At 38.4% G+C, this 23,273-nt stretch overlaps 1 protein-coding gene across 2 annotated transcripts in view; it reads right to left on the minus strand.

The window, feature by feature from the left end:
- Positions 1–14,954, minus strand: part of LYPLAL1 (lysophospholipase like 1) — a 28,724-nt gene extending 13,770 nt beyond the window's left edge. Inside the window, exons 1-2 of one of the 2 annotated variants that reach the window (XM_065679860.1) lie at positions 14,741–14,954; positions 10,597–10,696 (exon numbers count right to left, since the gene is read on the minus strand). In XM_065679860.1, coding sequence (XP_065535932.1) covers positions 10,597–10,696; positions 14,741–14,825 — 185 coding nt within the window. In that variant the 5' untranslated portion in view covers positions 14,826–14,954. Of the gene's footprint in view, positions 1–10,596; positions 10,697–12,038; positions 12,133–14,740 lie in introns of those variants that run through there. The other variant, XM_065679859.1, reaches the window with a different exon arrangement.
- Positions 14,955–23,273: the final 8,319 nt, after the last annotated feature.

Raw genomic sequence — 23,273 nt, forward strand, 5'->3', positions numbered from 1 at the left:
AACTAACCTAAAAAAAAAAAAAAAAAAAAAAATAGAAAGCCACTATTACAATTGTCCTTAACGAATGAATAAATTCTGCCTTTATTAATACCAGAGAGTCTTTACATACGTAAATGGCTATTTCTAAACCAGAAATACTCCACTAGTACAAGGGGCAGTATACTATTTGCATTACACAGTCAAGCAAGTCAGAAATGAGAGAACACAGATTTTTATCTGCCCAGTGCCATGAACATGAAATAAATGAAGTCAATGACTTGAAAAGCTGGTAAGCCAAATACAAATAAAGAGGCAACAAACAGTAACAGACAGGCACAGACAGACTAGACTGTTTTATCTTTTTGAGCATAGCTTCAGTAATGAGTACCTAACCATAGAATGGGTTGGAAAGGACCTTAAGATCATACTGTTCCAAACCCCTGCCATGGGCAGGAAAAGCTTACACTAGACTGTGTCACCTAAGGTTCTGTCCAACCTGGCCTTGAACACTGTCAGGGACAGAGCATTTACCACTTCTTTGGGCATCCTGTGCCAACACCTCACCACCCTCACAGTAAAGAGCTTCTTCCCTATATATAACTTGAACTTCCCATGTTGAAGTTTAAAATGGCATACAAGCATGTGGTCAAGTTCACTACAGTGTGTGCCTTAAGTAGGTCCTCGTTTGCTTAGTCCAAAACAAACCATATACTTACGCACAAGAATTAACATTTTAAGTTAGCCCTTATTTATCTATTAAAAAAAAGTGAATGCTAAATTAAAGGAAATTCAGTGGAAATACTACGTATACCCAATAAGCCAAAGCTCAGTTAAAAAAAAAAAAAGAGTTATTAAAATGCTTTCGCTGTCTTTTTTTTTTTTTTTCCCCTCCATCGTTTTGTTTGATTGGGGTTTTTTAGTGTGTTTGTGATTTTTTTTTTTATTTGGTTTTCTTAGCTTCTCTTTAGTATTACCACTGTCTCCAGGATTCTTCTCAAATGAATTGATCAACACCTAAACCCCAAGATTACAAATCTCTAACTCACAAAAGTCAACTCCTAACAGCAGATATTCCAGTCAATGATATCAGTAACAGTGGAATCAGTGGAGTTTCTGGAAGTCACTTGAACAAAGTGATGTACATCAGACTAAGCGCTTGAGCAAACAGCACTGAACTCATAGTTTTAAAAAAGTGGAAGCAAGGACAGGCGGCCTGGGTAGAGTACAGGGATGTTGTGTGGGAAGCTAGGGACCAGGTTAGGAAGGCTAAGGCCCAGTTAGAATTAAACTTGGCCAGGGATGTTAAGGATAACAGGAAGGGATTCTACAGGTACGTAGCAAACAAAAAACAGACTAGGGACAACATAGGCCCCCTGAGGAAGCTTTCGGGAGAACTGGCAACACAGGATTTGGAGAAGGCTGAGGTTCTGAATGACTTCTTCGCCTCGGTCTTCACTGGCAAAGGCTCTGACCGCACCACCCAAGTCTTAGAAGGTAGACGCAGGGACTGTGAGTGCTCCATCCCTGGCAGTGTTCAAGGCCAGGTTGGATGAAGCCTTGGGTGGGATGGTTTAGTGTGAGGTGTCCCTGACCATGGCTGGGGGGTTGGAACTAGATGATTTAGAGGTCCTTTCCAACCCTAACTATTCTATGATTCTATGATTTTAGCTTCTTTCTCAAATGCTTCGATATCAATCCTGGTTAGCAGCCAGAGTGCTTCATTTTCCAGCAAATCCAGAGTACCTGGTATTTGTGTGAGCAAAGATGCGTAAGGTTGTAGTATTATCATAGCAGGTTGACCCAGGCTTTCCACAGAATGAAGTATTACATAAACTCACATAACAGAGATACTCAAACAGCTTTCTCCACAACTGAAAGACTCATATAGTTTATAAACAAGACAAAAATCCATGATATTATAATACTTGATCACGCATCAAAACTGAGGACTTTTACCTGCTGTCTTGGCAAATTCTCCAGTAAGATAGATGAAAGACTAATGTGTCTTAAGCCCACAGGAAAAGACCCCCAAGCAAATGCACAAGACACTTTCAGCAGTCTCTAAAACATCCTTGCAGCCACTCTTGATTTCTCACAAATGCATTAAAAATAACCTTTACATAAAGCTGAGAAGTGAGATTCTTTTAGTGGTTCACCCAACTGCCACATCTGTTTTAGTCATTCACCTTGTTCCTTAAAAAATCCCTTTATTAGCTGGCACACTACAACTCAGACATTACCATGGTAAACAAATATGTTTGGCATGGAACCATCTGTACAGCTCCAAAAATACAGCACAAAAGTTTTTCATACAATTAAACCACAAAAGGCAAAAACACAAACAAACCCTATGTTACAGTGACACAGGAGGCTGGGCTGAAATACATGAAATACAGAGTGCAAACTCCGTAAGGTAAGATCAGCATGGTCAGCTAAGGACAGTGTCAGACCAAATGGTCAGCTTTAAGTTTGGGGTCTTTTTGCCTTTTTAAGGTTTGATTAAACTCATAACATTAGTCCCAATGATTTTTTTCCTTTGTACTTCACTGTCTTTATTCCCTTTGTTAAATGATACTAAAAATAAAGCTCCATGTCTCTACAACATATGCTGTCGAAACTTGGAGTGAAAATAAATATATAGCCCCTCAAGTTTTGTAGGTGCTTTTTTATTTGTTGTTTGGTTAGTTTTAAAGGGTGAGTGCAGTTTTGTTTTGCTTGCTCTGAAGCACACAGAAGACTCAAATCCATATAAACTTAAAACTCCTTTATCTGGATATATTCAACTTCCAAAAATTAATCCATTTTTAAGAGACATTTGAAACACAATTTTCTACAAATTCAAGTAACTCTTTAACATATAAAAATAAAGAGAAAGGAAGATGTAAAGGAAACATGGCCATGTCAAATGGCATTTAAAAAAATGTAGGTACCTTGAGGAAAAGAATCTTTTAAATGGTTCCCAACATCCTGAAATCACTCTAAACCCTGTTTTCTGATTATTTATAGATTTTTTTTTTAAAGGGTATGAACTGATCTACAGTGGTTTTCTCACACACATCCTCACACGAGAATGAAGTTTCAAGAAGATCATACACACCTAATATTTGAATGTCTTAAATGGAAACTATATCCTGTAGTATCTCCTGTAACATCTCTAAGTATTTATCATCCTTTCAATCTTTTAAACATTCAAATAGAAGTAGTTTTCACTGTTGATTTCACTGCAAAATTTCAAAGTAATACAGGTCATTGAAGTTTTAATAAACTCAAGATAGTAGATAACCTGCATTAGCAGAAACAAACCTAACAATGAAAATACAATGAAAAGCAGGAAGCAATAACACCATCATTCTCCACCTTCCTGGAGCACGGATTATATATTCTGGACCTTCTTAATCACATCTAGAATTGCGCTAAATAGTTTGAGATTACCTGAATTTAATAGAAATGGAAAGCAACTGAACGATGCTACACAAATGTTTACACTCAGATCTAAAACCATGTCAAATTCTATCTCCAAAATGACGCCAACTAGCACAGTGATTCACATAAAACTACAGGTGGTTTTGTTCATTAGGCAATAAATCAGTCCCTGTCCAACTTAAACACAACAAGCTATCTGCTTTAGGTAAAAAATGCAAGATTAGCAAACGGCATCTTGATAAATAGCAACTATTCTACCCCCAACTCCTTCTCCTGATGCACAATTGTGTCGCTTTCTTCACACTCGGCACTATGATCACCAGATAATGCAGACCGTTGGTGCTGGCTTACAGCTTTCTGGAAGTTCCAGACAACTTCCTGAGATGTCAGACAGAACTGGGATTCACAGAGAAGCTGGGCTTCAAGATTCAAATACAGAAAGACCAACATTTTTTTAATCCTCACTTCTGCTTCCTTCCCAAACCCATCTCCTCTCAGTCACGAAGTAGAGTCACATGAGACATCGTAGTGTCTTCTTCTGGAAGACTATGCATCCCTTTGAAAAGAAGTCTACAGATCGCACTGCCAAACTGCTTAAGTTCTGCTTTACTCCGCTCTGGTGAGACCCTACTGTAGTACTGCATCCAGCTCTGGAACACTCAGCATAGTAAAGACATAGACCTGTTACAGTGGGTCCAGAGGACAAAAAAAAAAAATTCCCAGAGGGCTAGAGCACCTCTCCTGTGAAGACAGGCTGAGAGTATGGCTTGTTCAGCCTGGAGAGGTCTCAGGGGAGACCTTAATGCAGCCTTTCAGTACTTGAAGGGGGCCTACATGAGAGATGGGATCAAACTTTTTACAAGGGCATGTAGTGATAGGAGGTGATGGTTTTAAACTGAAAGAGGGTAGATTTAGATTAGATATAATAAAGACATGTTTTATAATGAAGGTGGTGAAGCACTGGAACAGGTTGCCCAGAAAGATGATAGATACCCCAAGCCTGGAAGCATTGAAGGTCAAGTTGGACAGAGCTCTGAGCAACCTGGTCTAGTTGAAGGTGTCCCTGCTCATCGTAGGTGGGTTGGATTAGATGAACTTTAAAGATCCCTTCCAACCCAAACTATTGTATAACACTAGAAAGAAGTCCTTCCTCTCTCAAAAGCCGGTGGCAAGTTCTTCCAATGAAAGCAAAGGTACTCCCCAGTCCCAAATTCTCTTTCAGCATAATCTCACTGCTGATACTAGTACACCACAATAGAAAAATCTAGTTCATAAATCTGCTTTCTAATTCCCACTATCTGCTTGAAGCTGAAAGTGAATTTTAAAACAAAAGGTGGGGCAGGCAGAGAATCCACCTATTCTATCAAAAGTACAATTCAAAGCTCCAGTCCAAGGTACCTTATGTTAAAGTTTAACAGAGCATAAGATGTGTCTAATTCAAACAGCTTAAACTTGGAAGTATACTTCAAAAATTAGAAAAGGTCAGCGTCATCTCCAGGACAAGCAATTTCTGCTCCACAGAAAAGGCTGTGCCTGTTCATTCAACCACACACAAATGCTTTTGATAGTTCTGGATGTATATTGCCTGAAACGAGAGCTAACTGAGCCAGTACAGAATGGTTACCTGAAGAAATACTAATGCTGACAACTTTTGTTACTTGGGACAAATCCTACTCATGGAAGACAAAGGAAGCCCAATACAAGCTGAAATAAAACTCATCAGGACAAATTCCAAGTTTCTTTCAATTTCCTTGCTTCTCTGTTGGTTTGTTGGATTGGTTTGGGTTTGCTCTTTTTTGTTTTGCATTTCTGTAAATGGTGGGGATTTGTACTAATCAGAGCCAAGGGCAACAACTTTATGGTTAAGAAGACCATAAATGACTTTCCTACACGCAGCCAGTTCCTCAGCAACCAGTTAATAGTGGCTGCTTTATGAACGCTGAAAGAAAGCAGCAAGAGGCAAATCATGGTCCAATCTGAATCAGTTTTCCATTATGGGGTTTGAAAGATACTTTGGGATTCAAAATAGTATCTTGCACAAGCTGATGACAACATTGAGGATAGATGAATGACACACACTAAGCACAGAAACCCCCGAAAAGACTGTAAAGACAAAACCAGAATGATACATAATTTAGAACCCCTAACTGCTTGTGGAAGCAGTGGAAGGATTATTGCCATATAAAACCTACTGTCTCCAATTCTTCTGTATTGAAAACAGCCAAAACAAGAGGAATAATGCCTACAAGCACAACATAATTAAAGGGATTAGAAATTCAAGCTTATTGCCATCATGTTCTACTTTGCTTTCCTCAAGGATGACTAAAGTATCTCTGACAAGTGTTTACCGAATTCCACATGGTATTTAGCATATGATGCAAGCCTTACATGTATGGATATCCCTGTTTGCCTCACCTAATGAAAGAGGAGGAATGCAGAATGTGCTAAATTTCTACTTACAGAAGGAGATGAAAGAACTACCCCATGATACCAACCAAAACCCTTTCCATCTGTCCCTCAAGCTTCCACCTCTAAAAAGGCTTCGTGTTGAATTTATGAATGAGGTTAGGGCTTACAAAAGCAAAGGATTAATAACGTTTGCCTGAGCCAAAAATAGTATGATAGGCACCATGCACACTCCCCTACAAGCTCTGCCAATCCATCTCCAGTCTGACCTGCAGTACCCCTGCTACTTTTCCAATCCTAGGCCTCTCACAGGTAGAGACTGCCAATGTAGCTGAGTGGTGCCAAGCTGTCTGGTGGTTTTGTGATATAGCCAAATGGGGACTATGATGAGATGAAACTCGCTCCCACCTATGAGCTGAGCAAAGATGTAAATTTAGGGGAAAGGATGGAATACCATGCCACACAGTGCTGTCCTTACCAGCCACATACCTACAGAAAACCTCAACAAACGACACAAAAACCTGACAAACTCTCTATATAGATTATTTGACAGAGAGGTATATTGAGTGAATATCCAGAAGATCCATGAAAAAAAAAAAATAATCCAGAAGTAGTTACAGTTTACATTGACTTGCAAAAAAAGGAGGACTGTCAGAATGGAATGCTAGACAATGCAAAGAATCTTTGACCTAGATTTTGAAAGGGAATTATGGAAGGCAACATATACTTATTAAAACAAGTGGAGTGTAAATGGTTTTAACTTTACTACATTAGCCCATGCAGTGCCAATTTAAACTACCACTTTCTATTAAAAAAAGGTTAAATTGGGTGGTATTCAGTTCTGATTTAGAAACTCAATAGAAACAGTAGTTGTAGCAGCTGAAACAGTATTTAAAGCTGTAGCCATCCCGACCCAAATAAAAAAGGAAAAAGGAAACCCTTTCCTCTGAAATTATTACCGTAGACGTGGCTCTAGGGATTACATCAGCTGCTAAGGCTACAATTCGAGCTTTTTTTTTTTTTTTAATTAAAGATACATATTGGCATTACAAGGGAGAGGAAATAGAATTCTGTTGTGCTTAACAAGTTTAATCTATAGACAGAAGCAAGGGTCTTGAAATAAAGCTAGATAAAGTTAAAAAAACAACCTACTAAACCAAGTTCTCTACTCATTTTTAAGTATCCCAGTTACCTACATTACAGAGAAAAAACAAAACCTCTCTAAGCAATATCTAGAAGTTTTCATTTGTGAAGCAAAATTTACATGTCCCAGCTACATGCACTTATTCCAAATTCACATGCCAATCCTCTCACTACATTACACTGAGACTTCAAATCCTCATTTTTTCCCCTTTTTTATCTAAGCATGGCTTTTACCATACTCATTTTATTTAGAAATTTTGCGAGTTTCTTCTTTTTTTTTGATAGCAAATTGCATTATTTTACATTCTTTTTGTTTTTACTCAGGGACTTTCCAAACCAGTGAGGGATGACTGGACAAAACGTTGCAAACACTTTACCTGTCCAGGGGATATCTGGTGATGACTCTCTACACAGACCCTGCACGTTATAAGAATAATAACGGAACAGTAAATGCTTTCTTAAAAGTGTAACTTTTCACAAAGACCTAGAGAGGATAGTAAAAAAAGTTTTATAAAATGTACGTCAGTAATATTCAACTGCTGTTACCTGTATAATGGAAGTATCCTCTCTATCATTGCTGAAACCAATGCTAACAAAGCCAGAGAAGAGGTTTAGACTTATTCCAGATTATATATTGGGCTCATTTTCAAAGGTAACTTTCAAACATATTGACTATTGAATTCAAACATGTAACATGCCTAAGTCTCTGATGCTGGAGTAAATCGAAGACACACATGTTTTGGGGCCTGGGATAAAACAGAAAAAAAATGTAATTATAAACCCCATCCACCCTCCACAAAGAAAAAAAAAAGTCAATATTCTGTTGAAAAATGTGAATTCCACTGCTTTTCAGAACTCCTTTTAACAGAGATGAAGAAATGCGTAAGACTAAATCTATAGAGCTATCTATCAGCAGAATTATATTCATCAAAAACGTTTAAAAGGTATCCCTAACCTGCAGCTGATCCTGCCAAAGCCTCTAGCACTGCAGTTATATAGTCAAACCTGCTTTTGCTGGCATAACTACTTTGACGAACTGCCCTCAATGTGTATGTAGTAAGTTACGCTGGAAAGACAGGAGTTTATAGAATATGAACATTCACAGTATTTTGCCAGAAGAACCCATTAGCCAAGCAATCCTAGTATGGTCTTGCCCAACTTCAAGCTTTTGATTTCATCATCACTGTAAAAATCTGCTGGCAAGCTTTGCACTCTGCTCCTGTAACTGACCATGCAGGTTGTGCCACCCACAGAGACTTTCACATCAGCATAGCCCGCCACCAGTATGTTGCTCTGTCTCTATATGATCAAAGACTGGATCAGAATCTTCTTCAGCATATCTGCACACCCATAACCATCTACCTATAGGTCTCATTATTAAGGATGCCGAATTCCCCTGTTGGTGTCAGAAGCATTTGGAATTATCAAAGCATGTACAAAAGATAAGATCATATACCCAAGCTCCTAATGCAAGTAATATTTTAATGTCTGCCATTCAAGTTTGGATGTTCTAAGCCTTGTTTTTCCTTTCTGTGGAAGAAAGGAGAGTAACCATCACAAATGCTTCAAAGCTTATACTGTGTTTCAGACTTGAATACCAAAATAACATGAAATCAGTCTGTAAAGCCTCTGTTAATTTGGTTTTGACCAACAATATGTATCTTCATAAACTTCACTTCAGCATTACTGCAAACAGTGGTAAATATTATGGTACTTAGGGGCATCTGTTTTATTTTACTATATCAGTTAATGGTGCTTATCAGTGACAGAAGGCTGCATACTAATATTCCCAAGCACACTTCATATTGCAAGTCAAACACAAACAGTGTGGGTATTTGTTCATTCTTTGAACATACAAGTTACCACAGTTTTGCTAAAAATCACTTCTGTATTAAATCAGAAGAACAAGAGTAGCCTTGACTTAAAAGATGGTGAAATTAACTGTTTAATCACATCTTTTAATCACAACAGCACTTTTCTTCCCAACTGCTTACCAAAGTACTGAGATACAAAGTCTCAAGACAAAAAAAATGAAAATTCCTCATAAACACCACTCATTAAAGTCAGGAGACCTTACTGGTTAATCATTTATACATATTTTACATCTGTAGGTATCCAAAGATACATACATGAGAAAAGGACTGGATCCCTGAAGTACATTGGGATGGCAAAGTGAAGCACTGATCAAACAGATGCAGTCAGAGCACCTCAGATCGCATGTAACACATGAAGAAAGATTATTTCATAGAAAAGAAAACTTGCACTTCTCAGTTACCTGCTGTGGTGACAGGGAATACTGAACCTGTGATTATGGGTGATGTGCCACTGATAACTCTAGCATCACTTCAGTCTATCATCAATGAAGTAATGAGTACATTATTTACAGAAAATCATATTCATTACCTACTAACCCAAAACACAGTGCTTCAAAGACTTCCACTCTTGGGCTTGATTTTTCTGTAACACAGTGAGTACATTCACACTGCAATCTCTCAATTGCTTTTCCTGCCTACACAGATCATAAACCTACATGGTCAAGGAAATTAGTATTTTCCCCCCCCCCAGACAAAATCTGCTATTATACTTGCTTATGAACTCCAAGAGGCTTTTTCTGACTTTCAAACCTCTGTACCTCAGAAGTCTGTGCACAATGTCACAATTCCCTTTTCCTTTCAGCATTCATCCACACTTATGCCCAAATTCAGAAAGAAACTTAAGCCCCATTAAATTTCAAGGAAACACTTTTCTAACTTAAGAGCCAGAGACACCTTAAAAATAAGACTATATTAAGAAACACAAAACATCACTGAAATGTAAGGCAATGTCTTTAGGTAGCTAAATAGAGAGCTAGGTGCCCAACTTTTAGCCTTCAGGTTTGACCTCATTAACTTTCAAATTCCCAACAACCGGTATTTTTATTTCTGGTCTACCACTGAACACAAAGTCAATGAGATTTATGCCTACAGCAAATGTTGAACTCTATTCGAAACAGTTGGGTGAGGACTGAAACTAGAAGAAATGTGTAATTTTTTAAACTGCCAGTCCTTTCTCCAGCAGCTGAAGATCTTTCCCATCCTAATGGCCAAAAGCAGGCAAGTAGGATGTGAAACCTACCAAGAAACCTGGCATTACATACAACAGCATATTTCAGTGGCTAATTTCTGGGAGTTAATATAGGTAGCACTGTGATCCAGAACATGGCTCTATAATACCATTATAACACACACTGGAGTATCTTCTTCTATTTATAGCAAGGAGATGGAAAGATACTGTGAGAGTAATAGCTGAATTAGAGACTGTTATTTCTTTGAAGTCTTAACCATGTAGAGTCTTCACACTGGGAAAAAAAATAAAATAAAATAAAATAAATAAAATAAAATAAATAAAATAAAATAAATAAAATAAAATAAATAAAATAAAATAAATAAAATAAAATAAAATAAAATAAAATAAAATAAAATAAAATAAAATAATCACAGTCCCTGGGCAGCAACGCATTGCTAAGCTCCAGTTTTGCCAAAAGGCACATATATATGAGAAAGAAGAAGGAAGTGTTACAACAGCCCACACTAATATTCACAAGCATATTTTACAGTATTGGAATGGAGTAATTTAACCTTACAGTTAAAATATATTAAACAATACCTGGCAGGAGCCGTTGGGTAGATTACTTTTATATGTTGGAAAGCCATGTCTTGATTCAAAATTTGTTTTATCCATGCTCTTGCTCCCTGGCCTGTATCACCTGTATCACACAGAAAAGTACAAGAATTATTCTGTGCATTTGGAAAGAAAGCTATACAATGTCAAATACATTTAGACCAGATTTACCCAATTTCTAAATCACAAAGTCAATCCTCCAAAATGCTAAAAGAGAACTTTGTGAAATAACTTTAATCCCCTTTCCAGGGAAGACCAACTCAAAACTTCATAGAAATAGACTACTTAAGAAGTCCCACAGCATAAGTTTAATAGTTTACTTAAGTATCTCCTAATCAAGCACAAGGCTTTCCCTCTTACTTGCAACTTACCTTATTTCCTGGTAACAGTGATAAAGAAATACCGATGAACATCTTAAAAGAAACCTGCTGCTCCCCTTAGAAATTATAATTATTTTCACTACAGAATTTTATGTGAACCCACTTCAAAATCTAGTCAAGAGCAATAAAAAGAATCTTCACTTTTAATTATGCTAATATTACACATAGAATTTAAGGCAAGTGTCAGTCAAACATAACATTTTGCAGAAGTGCTTAAGAGTTCACATTAAAACATCTGGCAGACTCTTTTAAAACCTTAATCCCATGGTTCTGTTTGAAAGCTAGTCAATATTTGGTTCTCAATGTGTTTTTACCTAGTCTTATCAACTCCACCTACAGCCAAAACCCTGCAGACTGAAGTGCTATATGCAGACAGCATATATTCCTTTCAAAAAACTATACACATATACACTAGATAGTTTCTAGAGCTTGCCTTTGCATCACTGTTATCTTCAACTATAACTTCACTGCCACCCTTCTGAACAGCATGCTCACACACATCTCCAATAAGACAAAACCACAAGACTTTAGTCTTGTTGGAAGTCAAGGCTCCCTCATTCTCATCAACTCAAACTGCTAATCTGAGTTAATGATATTCTCTATCATCTCAAAATGATCAGTTTGACTTCAGAACTCATCATACTCTTTTCACTAAAATGGCCAAACCACAAGAAAAAAAAAAAAAACCCCAAAAAACACACCACCAAACAAACAAACAAAAAATACCCCAAAAAAACCCACTGCCCTAAGCCAGGCTTACTGCCATGTTACATGGCTTCATTTGAACAATACCCCATAAATACACCGGTTTGCCATTACAACCATTATAACTCCCCAATGGAAAAAGATCTGTTTTGCTTTAGCACTAGAACAAAATTCCGTGATCATTATTTACAAATACAATTAATGCATCTTCAGAATTAAAACAGAAGGCAAGAAAGATTCAAACCTGGCATTTAAACTGTTAAGCACAAACATCGTAACCATTTTCTCCTTAAGATATACCAAGTAACAAATAAGTAATAGGGTCATAAAACTGACACAAACCTTATTCTGTGCTACCTTAAAGAGGAACAACAAAGCTTCATCTTTAACCTGGATGCTTCAAAACACATTCCCACCAGCACTTCGCTTATATGAGTAGTATGGTCTGAAGTCCAAACACATCTCTTACAAGTAGCCATGTTTGACATGCAAGGGTTTCCTCACGGTTGCTGTCACCTAATTTACGAACATCTCTTAAGGAGGCTTGAATAAACATTGTTTTCCTTACACACACCTCTTTTTTCAGCTAGAAAGCAAAAGTCTAGGCTTTGCAAATACTTTCACAGGACCAACTCTCAGGCATCAGCTTAAGCGGTATCTGAATGCTTACAAAACCGGGACTTAAGCCTTTACAAACTCCCTAACAGTGCAGGACACATCTTTTACTACTTATTCACACTTCTTAAGCTTCACCAAGATCAGCAGAAACCGTTACAGTTAATGAAGCTAGTTTGTCCATGAAAAGTTAATGGAAAACTTACTGAGAGAAAACTTAACTATGACCTTATGCCCAGAGTCCCTATGGTCCTAATGCTCTGCAACTGCTGCAAGCACTTGCCTGCAGAGGTAATGCATTTTGATTTGTACAGAATAGAATTTGGAGGGGAAGCAGAAAGAAGAAACTGGCACCAAACAAAACCCAACAACCTTCTGAAAGATGTGTCTTTCAGGCCATTCTTTGATTATAGCATTATATGTTCCTATGAATGCTGAAAAGAAGAAAACAATGCACAGAGAATTCTGCCTTGGGTCTGTTTACAAACCTGAAATAAACTTATGGCAGCAATATTATCCTTCTCTCTCCCTCCCAAATAAAACAAATTATTTTCCTTTCAAATACAGCTTGAATTTCCAATTTTCTTTCTGTGTGAAGTTTAAATTTAACAACATACAACATGTAGACTGGAAGAAGTTCCTCACTGAAAGGGCTGTCAAGCATCAGAATAGGCTGCCCAGGGAAGTGGCCAAATTACCACCCCGGAGGTATCTGAAAGACATGCAGATGTGGCGCTCGGTGACATGGTCTAGTGGTGGACTTGGCAGTGTTAGGTGAACAGTTGGACTTAATGATCTCAAATGTCTTTCCCAACCTGACTGATTCTATGCATGTTAACAGCATACAAAGTTGTAAACCTAAGTCTAAAAAAATTATTATACCTTTGTTATGTCAACTTGCCTTCCCTGCTGAGCTACCAAATGGATCTTTTATCTAAATCTGACGTGCAGTACTGGGAATCTCCTAATGTTTTTCTATATCATTTTGCATTTACATTCTCCACTTGTTATAATCTGTCTGGAGCAAGCATTATGAACCAAATGGATTCATGTCATTCGACTGCCACTTTCCATCACAAGCACTGTACAGAAGGTTTACAGGCCAGCCCACAGCAATGGCACTGTGGCTACTTCTGCTTACGATTCTATTCTGCTGAACTGCTAAACAAAACCAAATAAAAGTACCCTCATGCTTCCCTACTGCAAACATTATGAAGGAAATAATACCAAAAATGAAAAATTGTAGAGTACTTCAACCACATGCGGAATTAACCTCTAACCATAATCTTCCCTTACTCCTCCAGAACGAGGGGAAATTATTTCCTCAAGCATTAAAGCATCATCCTTAACAAGAGGGCTGAATGCATCTTGCCACCTCTCTTCCACTTTCATTCTCTAACTCAGAATTTGACAAAAGCAAAATTAAACAGATATAAAATGAAATTATTAGGTTATATAAATGAAGCTAATTTAATAAGCCTGTATGCCACTGTTCAGCTAAAAAGAATCACCAGCCAAAAGCAAAACTGAAACAAAGCCACTGAAAGTGTTGAACATGTTGCCATATGCACATGGACAGCTCAAAAAAAGAGATTCCTCAGGTCTTGATCTAATAAAGGCATGTGACTACTGTCTGATTGTTGTTTGGGTTGGTTGGTTTGTTATTTTAAGTCACATGGACTTTGTTGTTGTGATTTAGCAGGTTAGAAAACATCTAAGAAACAAGAAACAAACCAAACACACACACTCCAGGCCTGCGCACAGCCTGGTCCCTGACATAGATAACTCACTACACTCCACAGGTAGTGTTCATGAACCCAGTTAGGACACGGCTAAGACCCTTCTGAAAGCCAGAAGTCAGTCGACAGACAGTGGCTTTTAAAAGCTGGGAGTACACTCAATCTGACCCAAAAAGCACTAAGATTCACCTTAATTATGAAAGTCACTTTTTGCATGGTGTTACGCATAGAGTGAAGCAATTAAGCAACTATCTTCTGGAAAGCATTTGCTCTCGCTGTGAAGAAAGCCATGCCGATGTGTAACAGCACCATCCCTAAAACACACTCCAAGGACCCCGCTTAGCGGGGGGAGACCCAGCCGCTAGACCCGGCCGAGCACACACAAACTACGCTGCCCACAGCGCATTTCTCTTTCTCGGCCAGCGCTGCTCTGACCCCAGGGAAAAGAGACCCGCAGGGACCAAGACACCTCACACCGCTTCTCGTCGCTTCCCGGCCACGACCCGTCCCGCTGCCCCGCACGCAGCACATGGCCACCGCGGACCGAAGGGCCCGACCCTGCTCCTGTCCCGCTCCCAGCACAGCGCAGGAAGAGCCGGCAGCTGTCCCCCTGCGCCCGCCGAGCGCCCTGCCCCGAGCCCCAGCCCCACCGCAGGGTTTCAGGGGAGAGAAGGGGTACAAAGCAGCCACCTGAGCCGTGCAGGAAGATGAGGGAGGCGGTGTGCTTGCCCGCGGGGGACACCACGCTCCTCTGTAGCACCGCGGGCGACGCCATGCCCAGTGCTCGTCTCCTCCTCCTCCGGTAGCGTGGCTTACCGCGCCGGCGCACAGCGCTCCGCAGCCGGGGGAAGCAGTGCCGGCCTTGGGCCCCGTTCGTGTCGTTTTGCCGGGGGTGAGCGTCCGATCCCAGAACATCAAGGTTCTCACTTTTAACACCGCTCTCCCTTACCAAAGCCTATTTATAGTCGATGCTATGTACAGAGCACGTATTTAGAAATGCTATATGGCAGGCAAATCGGTGATCAAACAGTAAATGGGGGTTGCCCCTTTCATGTTGAATGCGTTTGGAAAGGCGATTTAGGCTTCAGCCTCGCCAGGTGCATGCTTTCAAGAGTGAAGGCTGGGTTGGCAAGAGAACTGAGAGGTGGCAGGGGGCTCTGATGGCTCCTCCGAGGCACTTCAGACAGCCTGCAAAGGCCGGTATTGAAAAGGCCTGATAGACATTTGAAAGCTTGTCTGACATTAATCCATGTCTGAGCACAACTGTGATGCTCTTGGTATGATGTAGGGGCATAAGGGTAGCAGCTTTTGCATTTTTTGGTAACCTGTATATACTTGACGTCGTAAGACTTAACTTCTTTCCCTAGTGATGTGTAGATTAACCACCTGCCTGGGTGCTTTGAGGTCTGTGGCAGTGGAATAAGGATGACCAGGCATAAACCCCGCTATTGCTGTTTCACTAGCCAGGTGCAGTGCGACCCAGGGGGTGAGCAGCAAGTTTACAGATTAGTTTTGCAGTTCATCATGAAGAAGGATTTTGGCAAGCCATAGGGGCACACCTGCTAGTCCTTAAAAATGTAATGAAACCTTAGCCTCTTGAGGTAGCATGTTATTACCTTCAGAATGGCCTCTGGGTTAAGTAGATGAAACATCAGTCTGTGTGTAATATGAGGAGCATGCTGCGCTTATATTTCTGTTTAAGTTACTGTCCTGACTACTATTTTCCTACATGTTTAGGCCATGAAATCCTAGAGCCCCACTTAAATGTGCACTGACAAATGGCATGTTATAATGCCCCTTCAGAATGTGTCAGCTGTCTTTTTAATATACCTACAAGCATTCTGCAGCAGGTCCAAGAAGTAAACAGAAGGAAAAAAAATCCAATCTTTGGGGAAATGAGAAAATTGCATGGTGGAGAAGAATACAAGATTCATCTAAAATTTTCTACAGTGTTAGTTGCCTGCTTCAAGAATACAAAATCTCAGCAAAGTAGTGCCACCATGAACAAGTCAGTGTTGCCAGTGCCTATTAGCAGAGAGAAACCTTTCAGTTGACTTGCAGGATACAAACATAATTGTGGTAATTGACACATCAAGGTCCTTTTTAAAATAAATTAGCTTGGCAGGAAAGTTTAATCATTACTATGGGCAGTATTCACTAATTATTTATTTGTAATAATTTATTTTGCCATCTTTAATGAGCATTGAAGTTTTTGAGAGCTATTTGGTATGAAGGGTGACTGAACAAAGGTACAATAGCTGTGTGTGGCTTTGGACAATCTCTCCTGCACAGTTATGGCAACAAACCATGAATAAGCCTTTTTAAAGCTTATGGGTTGTCATTCCTTGCCTCTGAGTTACAAGCTTGGAGGTACAGGATTTCTTTGTGCCAGCAAATAAAGCTTGATGCCAGGAACAAAACAAAGGATAAAACATCAAGACATGCAAAAATAGTACTCTGAGTTTAGAATAGTTTGTGTGTTGTCTTCTTAAAAGAGAAACAGAAAGGCGTAAGATTTATTCATTCTTTTCCATTAAAAAGCAAGCATAGGGCTATCTATATTTTCCCTAAGTGGAGAGGACTCCAGGGCTTCAGGGAGAAGACCTGTATTTTAAAAAATAGTTAAAGGGAAAATAGCCAGCTAAAGAAAATAGTAGAGAAAATAGGAGCTCTGAACAAACATAAATGGAAGAGAACTGACTTACATGAAGACAACAACTCTACTGTAATAACTTGTTATTTATACCAGAAGGAATTCTTTTCTTGGGGTGTTTTTAAGTATATTAATTCTACTGAATGTCAATGATATTGAAAAATGTAATTTAATGACATAAAGAAACCCCAACAAACAAACCAAAACCCAGACAAAACCAAACCAAACAAACCAAAAGCCCCACAAACAATCTAAACATCTAACTGGTCTGTATCAAGTGCTCAGAAATGGCCACAAGATGATTTTGTCATTTTGGGGAGTTTTCTGTTATTGATTAGAGGCATGATAAAGTCCCCTTCCCTGCCAGTTTAGCCTTCTGCCTGAAGGAGGGGAAGAAGGGAACGTGCTAGAAAAGGGTTATAACTATTTTCCTGGGCCAAACCTATGAAGTGCAGATGTAACCAATGGAAACCATGAAAATCATGGCTGCTGCTAACACCTAGCCTTACTAAGTGAAAGAACTATCCTAAATGAATTAACAGTATGTTAATAACTGTAGGAAATTACAGGCAATATGAAAACAGCTTGCAAATTTTGTTAAACTAACATATGCTTAAGTTCTGATGCTTATGGTGTTTTACAAGTCTTTCACTGCTAACATGTAACATCTCCAAAAGGAATTTATTACATTTCATAGTGTCAATAAAATGTCCTCTTACACCCTTAAAAACATATTTGGTTGCAATTGCTTCTGTTTTTATTATTTTTTTTCTCTAGGCTTAATGAAATAAATGGATCAAATTTTGACTTAAATGCTAAATAAATATCAACATGTAAATATGTGATCATATTTAACTTTTCTAAATAAAGTAAATGTTAAGTGTGAGCTGTATTCTGTTCCTTAGGATGGGCTTTTGCTCACAGTGCTCTCTGTTCTCTCACACTGACTCTATTCAGAAGAAACCAGAAGAGTTTAATTTACTTGCAACCGTTTTGATATTTTTCTCATTTAAAATGGCTTTGCACTTTAAAATTAACTTTAGCTGAAAACAGTATGTTGCAGAGTGTTTTTTATGTACAACATGTGTACATACAAAATATCCAGAAACATTGCTGTAACTATATATGCAGAACTAAGCCTCTTGAACCCCCCAGTGAAAAATAGCTGGTAGATATTGTACAGTTATTGAGATATTTTGGTAAGTGAATTAACCCACAAATGCTTTGTTGATGATTACAAAGAAGTGTAATTGATATCTACTTGATTGTCTTTACATTTAGGTGATTTTGACAAAAGCAGTGATTTTGTTAGGGAAGTATAAATACCAAGTATTTGGATCTTTCTACACACCCCTTTTAATTCTTCTTAGTATTGTGTCATTATCATCACTATATAAGATCACATCATTAGTATGTAGTCTTTACTGCTTGAGAGATAGCCATCTTATAATTGCTTTCTTCATTATTAAAGGTATTAAAATTAAATGCTGAATTTCTTTTCCTCTTTTGTGCATTCCCTTTAAATCCTACCCTTCTCCCAGTTTTTTTACAGGCTGAGGGGTCTGTCCAATAATTTTAAGACCATTATGCCAGTTACTGTGATCTGATAAAAATAACCAACTGTCCTCAAATTTGCAGGTGGTTTCATTCATTGGGAGTCAGGGGCAATGCTCTGACATGGAATTTATATGGCATGGGTATTGTTTTAGGTCTTCTAGTGTACATGTTGGCATAGTTTACTCTAGAAAGTTATTTTAAAGAGTTCTCTGCACAGCTGCCACAGGAGAGGTAGGAAGTGCCATAGGGATTGTTATTCAGGTGCACAACCTAGTAGTCCACTTACCATGATAAACTATTCAAACCCTCACCAAGCCAAATGACAAATTTATTTCCATTCATTTTTTTTTTTTTTAATTTAAAGTTTAAAACTTTTTAGCAAATTAGCAACAGTCAAAATATGTAAATTTTGAAACTCATTTTTCTGTCCAGCTGGAAGTATATTTTGACACTGAGCTCTCTTAGAAAAATAATGTCCCTGGCTAGGCTACATCCATACAGTTGTGCATCACAGATATGATTTACAATGGAGTTGGGTGGGGGAAATCAGTCCACAAAGAGAAAAGCAAGTTGTGTTCTGCATCTGAATACTGTCTGGCACAAAGGGGCTGGACCCAGTGTTTCTAGTTACCACAGCAAGGTAAACAAATAATAAATAAACAAATCATGTTATTTTTTGCCCAAGAGATAATTGGTATTTAGGGTCTTGTGAGATAATTTTGCTAGCAGGAGCCAGCTATTTACTGCATGCCATCCTATTTGTTTAAAAACAAATGAGGGCACAGTCCCAGGGACAACAGGAGGCAGTTCACTTCATGAGCCTGCAGCTAGCCAACACCGTGCCAAAACAAATGCAGGCTTGGCTACACTACTGGTGCCTGTGTGTTTCTTCTCCTTGTTCTCTGCAGCACGTTTGCTGCTTCTGAGTCATTTGGATGTCCATTCAGCTGCTGCATCTGCAGGCATCTCCCAGGCAAGCTCCCTGGCCCATCTCGTTCAACTTACAGCCTGCTGGAACCTGGAGGGAGGGGTGTTCCTGAATTAGAATTCCCCACGGAATGTTGTTGATGTGCTCAGGGCTTACCAAAACTACATTAGCAGTATTCTCAGCAAATAGCAAAGATGCTTTCTATTAATATGAGGAATGGTGCTGTCTGCCTTTTATTTAATACACTGGTGATTAGAGATGCAGCTGCTAACTGGTATGACTGGCTTTACATTGACTTGGTAGTTGCTGGCAGAACTGCTGTATCTACCAGACAGTATTTCAGAGATGCTCACTCTGGGCAGTGAACTCACCTTGGCCATAGAACATTGAGTTCAGGACTTTTTGGGGAAGTCTGAAGTGCTGTGGGAGGGTTTAGCTCCATTGGAGATTTGCTTGTGGGAAGATGTTGGTAATGGGACCACAATATTGTTACAGTCTTCAGTAAAATTTCTGGGCCTGGAATGAAGGATCCTTTGTCAATTTGAACTGTGTATCTGGCAGTTTTGTTATACCCTGGGATTTCATTGTGTTTCGGTATTTGAGGACCAGTGTTCTTGTGTGTATGTTACTGAATAAGGACACAAGCACTCTGAACTGAGGAAAAAGGTACGAAAAAATGAACCTTAAAATCCAGACATACACACCCACAAAAAAAATAATCAAGATTCCTATTTTAAAACTCATAATTTAAACTAATTTTTAAAGTTCTGATTTATGAATTAAGAATTCTTGAAATTAGTAGGAATGCTCTGGTGACATTACTGCACTGGAGTTCATAAATGAGTGTGTCCAAATCTGTGCTGCCCCTTTCTGCTTTCATGTGTACTTGAATTGGGTGTGTTAAACATAATCACGCTCAGAGATGACAGATCTGTGCTAGCAAGCTCTCTTGTTTTCTCCGTAAAAGTGCTCTCTATCCATCCAAAGTATCTCATGTCAATGTATAGTACTTTGCCAGTATAAACTGGAAGTCTGAAATAGGGCTTTACTCATATAAATATATTTTTTTTTTTATTTAGACTTTATACAGTCTTTATACAGTATAAGACTTTATACAGTCACAACAAAACCTGACTTTGCTTGCTTAATGCTGAAGTCTGGTTTTGGTTACATTACTGTCAGTGTGGAGTAACTCCCTCCGGTTGACCCAGAGATAGGTTGAACCCAACAAGAGAGACTTTTGGGCTCACAACCCTGTAATGGCATTAGAACATGGAAGTGGCAGAAATTGCTTTTTTAATCTGTATGTAGAATGTACCTATGTTCATGCTGGTTTTGGTTAATTTGCTGCTTCTGAGCCTGAGCAGGTAAAAAGTTATGCCAACACTGGAAATGTATAATACAGACCTTGCTGACAGATCTATTTGTCACTTCTGTTTTCATACTAATGGGACTTTGTATGGTCCACGTTTTGGCATTTATTTGTGAAAACTGGGACACAGGTGCAAGCATTTTGGGGTTTTTTTTGGTGCCAATTTACATAGTGCCATAAAGCATCATCTTCAATTTTTCAGCACTTATTAGCTCAGCTCCTCAGCTGTGCAGCACCACACCCTGGTGTGAAACTTATAGAGGGATAATTCTGACAGGTTTATATTTACCTAAATTTATAGCATTTCATTTGGGAAAATTAGTATCTTGTTCACATTTCCAGTACAATGTTGTGACTGTCTGACAAGACCAACCACCAAGATCTTTGGAAGATCATGGATTCCAATGGATTTCCATGAATTAAATTCATGGAAATCAGAGCATGTCCTAAAGATACATACTTCTGCTTTCAGATACTGGATTAATGGAAACCTTGTTTCTTTAAATTGAATGTGCTATGTCTTTAATTATTTTAGTGTGGTGCACCAAATTCTTCCAAAACAGGATGTCCAACATGTCTATACACAGATATATAATATTAATATTGAGATAAGCTGAACTATGCAATACTGTACTCTAGACTTTTAAGATAATGTTTGCAATGCCTGAAGATAAAACATTGGTGTATCTTTTTCATAATAAACCAGATATAGAATCATAGAATGAGTTGGGTTGGAAGGGACCTTTAAGATCATCTAGTTCGAACCCCTGCCATGGGCATTTTGTGTAAGGACATGCAGTATATATCAATACATTTTCCTACATATAAATTTGTGAATGAATATAAAACCAATATGCAGAGTGTCTATCATATATACATTTGTTATTTTTTATTTTTCTAAATTGAAATATATCCCAAAAGACTTATTTCTGATAATAAGAAATGTCTGGTAATAAGTTCATAACTAATGTCTGATAATAAGTTCGTAAGTTCAGTCAATAAATAATGATAATGTTTCTGTTTTTTTCCATGTGATAAGGATAAAAACTATGGTTTGTCTTTACTATTTTGTTTAATTGAGCTTTGAGGGTGCAAGTATCTTTTCCTGGGTCTGTAACACTGGTCCTTTTCTGTAGTCAGCAGAGGCCGTGGGTCTTCTCTATGGTCTCTAAAGGGTGACTATGGCCATAAGCTCAGCTATATCCATCTGAAGTGTGGGCATCTCAAGTTAGTTGAAATTAAGCACATCCTAAGTTTCTACTTTGGTTTTGTGTTGTTGGAATCCATGACCATACCACTATTATCAGGCCACTGAAAATGATGTCTCTTGGAAGTCTAATTGGGTCCTAGTTTGGATATATAAACTCTTATAGTTGAAGTGTGGTGGCTGACTGACAAGATAGTTATGACCCATTTCTGTCATATCTGAAATATACCTGTGTTTTTAAAATCAGCAGCATCATGCTAGCAGTAACAAGGATTTGGTTTGTTTCCTGCAGAAGAGGAACGATGGAATTAGAGTATGAAGAATATGAACAGGTCACTGTAGAAAGGTTACGCACCAGAGTGTTGGGTCTGCTCAAAGCCTATCTGTAGAGCATTTTTTTCTGTTACATATGTGAATTCTTACATGAAAACTGCAAAACTGGGCCACCTGTGGATAACTGGATGACTCCATCCTGAGTCAATTAACACAGAATTATACAGAAAATAAAATAATTAGATTTTCAGACAATGTGAAGCATGCAAGTAACATAATCAGTGGTTTTAGAAACAATTGCAAAGGCAGCTAGGGATTTACCTGTGAATTACAGTAAAATTTGATGCATTCATGACATGAGAACCATATTGCTTTAAAAGAACTGACACCAAAATACTTAAGCTTTTGAATTAAGAAGATCCTTGTCTGTATTTCAGTGTTTTCTGTTATGCAAAATTCAGCCAGTATTTTCAAATGGATTATTGCAGATTCAAAGGAAATTACTCAGTTGAATCAACCCTGCTGTAAGTTGGTCCTGTCCAAATGAAAGCCAGTATTACATGAGAGTAATTGTTTTTCATGGTCTTTATCATAGACCATGTGATGCTGGGACGTTCTGAACATTTGAATATGCTAATTATTCTTCCCTTTGCTCTGTGGTAGATGCTGGTTTGCTATATAAATTGGCTCGGGAATCTGCATGCTTTTGTGATGTGCTAGTTGCCATCTGCTTTGGAGATATTCCCATGCACTTTTGTTGATGCAACAGCTATAGTGTTTTCAACTGTTGATACTAAGAAAATGTAATGTGATTGGGCTTGGACAGGTGCCTTAAACAGACCACCCATCATACTTATTTTGCTGCCAGCCAGAACAGGCAAACTCTTGGGTAAAATTGTGAAGTGCTTTGAACTTTCTAGATAATGAATAATTTGAGATTTATTTTAAAAGAGATTTTGACAGTCCTTAAAGAAGTGTTGCTTAACTGAGAGTCACCGTTACTATCCAAATTTTCAAAGCTTACTGTTTGTTTTGATTTTGTTTTTCAGTTTCACAAAACAATTTGGTTTAAATGCCTTATTTCTGGTAGTTGAAAAAAAGAAAAGCTTGTTAAAGAGTAGGCTGGAACAGTATAATTTATTAATATTATCACTCTAAGTCAAATGCAGAGCTAGCAGCTATACTTGCTTATGTGTATAAAATGTCTGGATTTGGTGCATAAGGAACATCAAA

This window comes from Lathamus discolor, chromosome 5, assembly GCF_037157495.1.
Source record: "Lathamus discolor isolate bLatDis1 chromosome 5, bLatDis1.hap1, whole genome shotgun sequence".
Taxonomy (NCBI): Eukaryota; Metazoa; Chordata; class Aves; order Psittaciformes; family Psittacidae; genus Lathamus; species Lathamus discolor.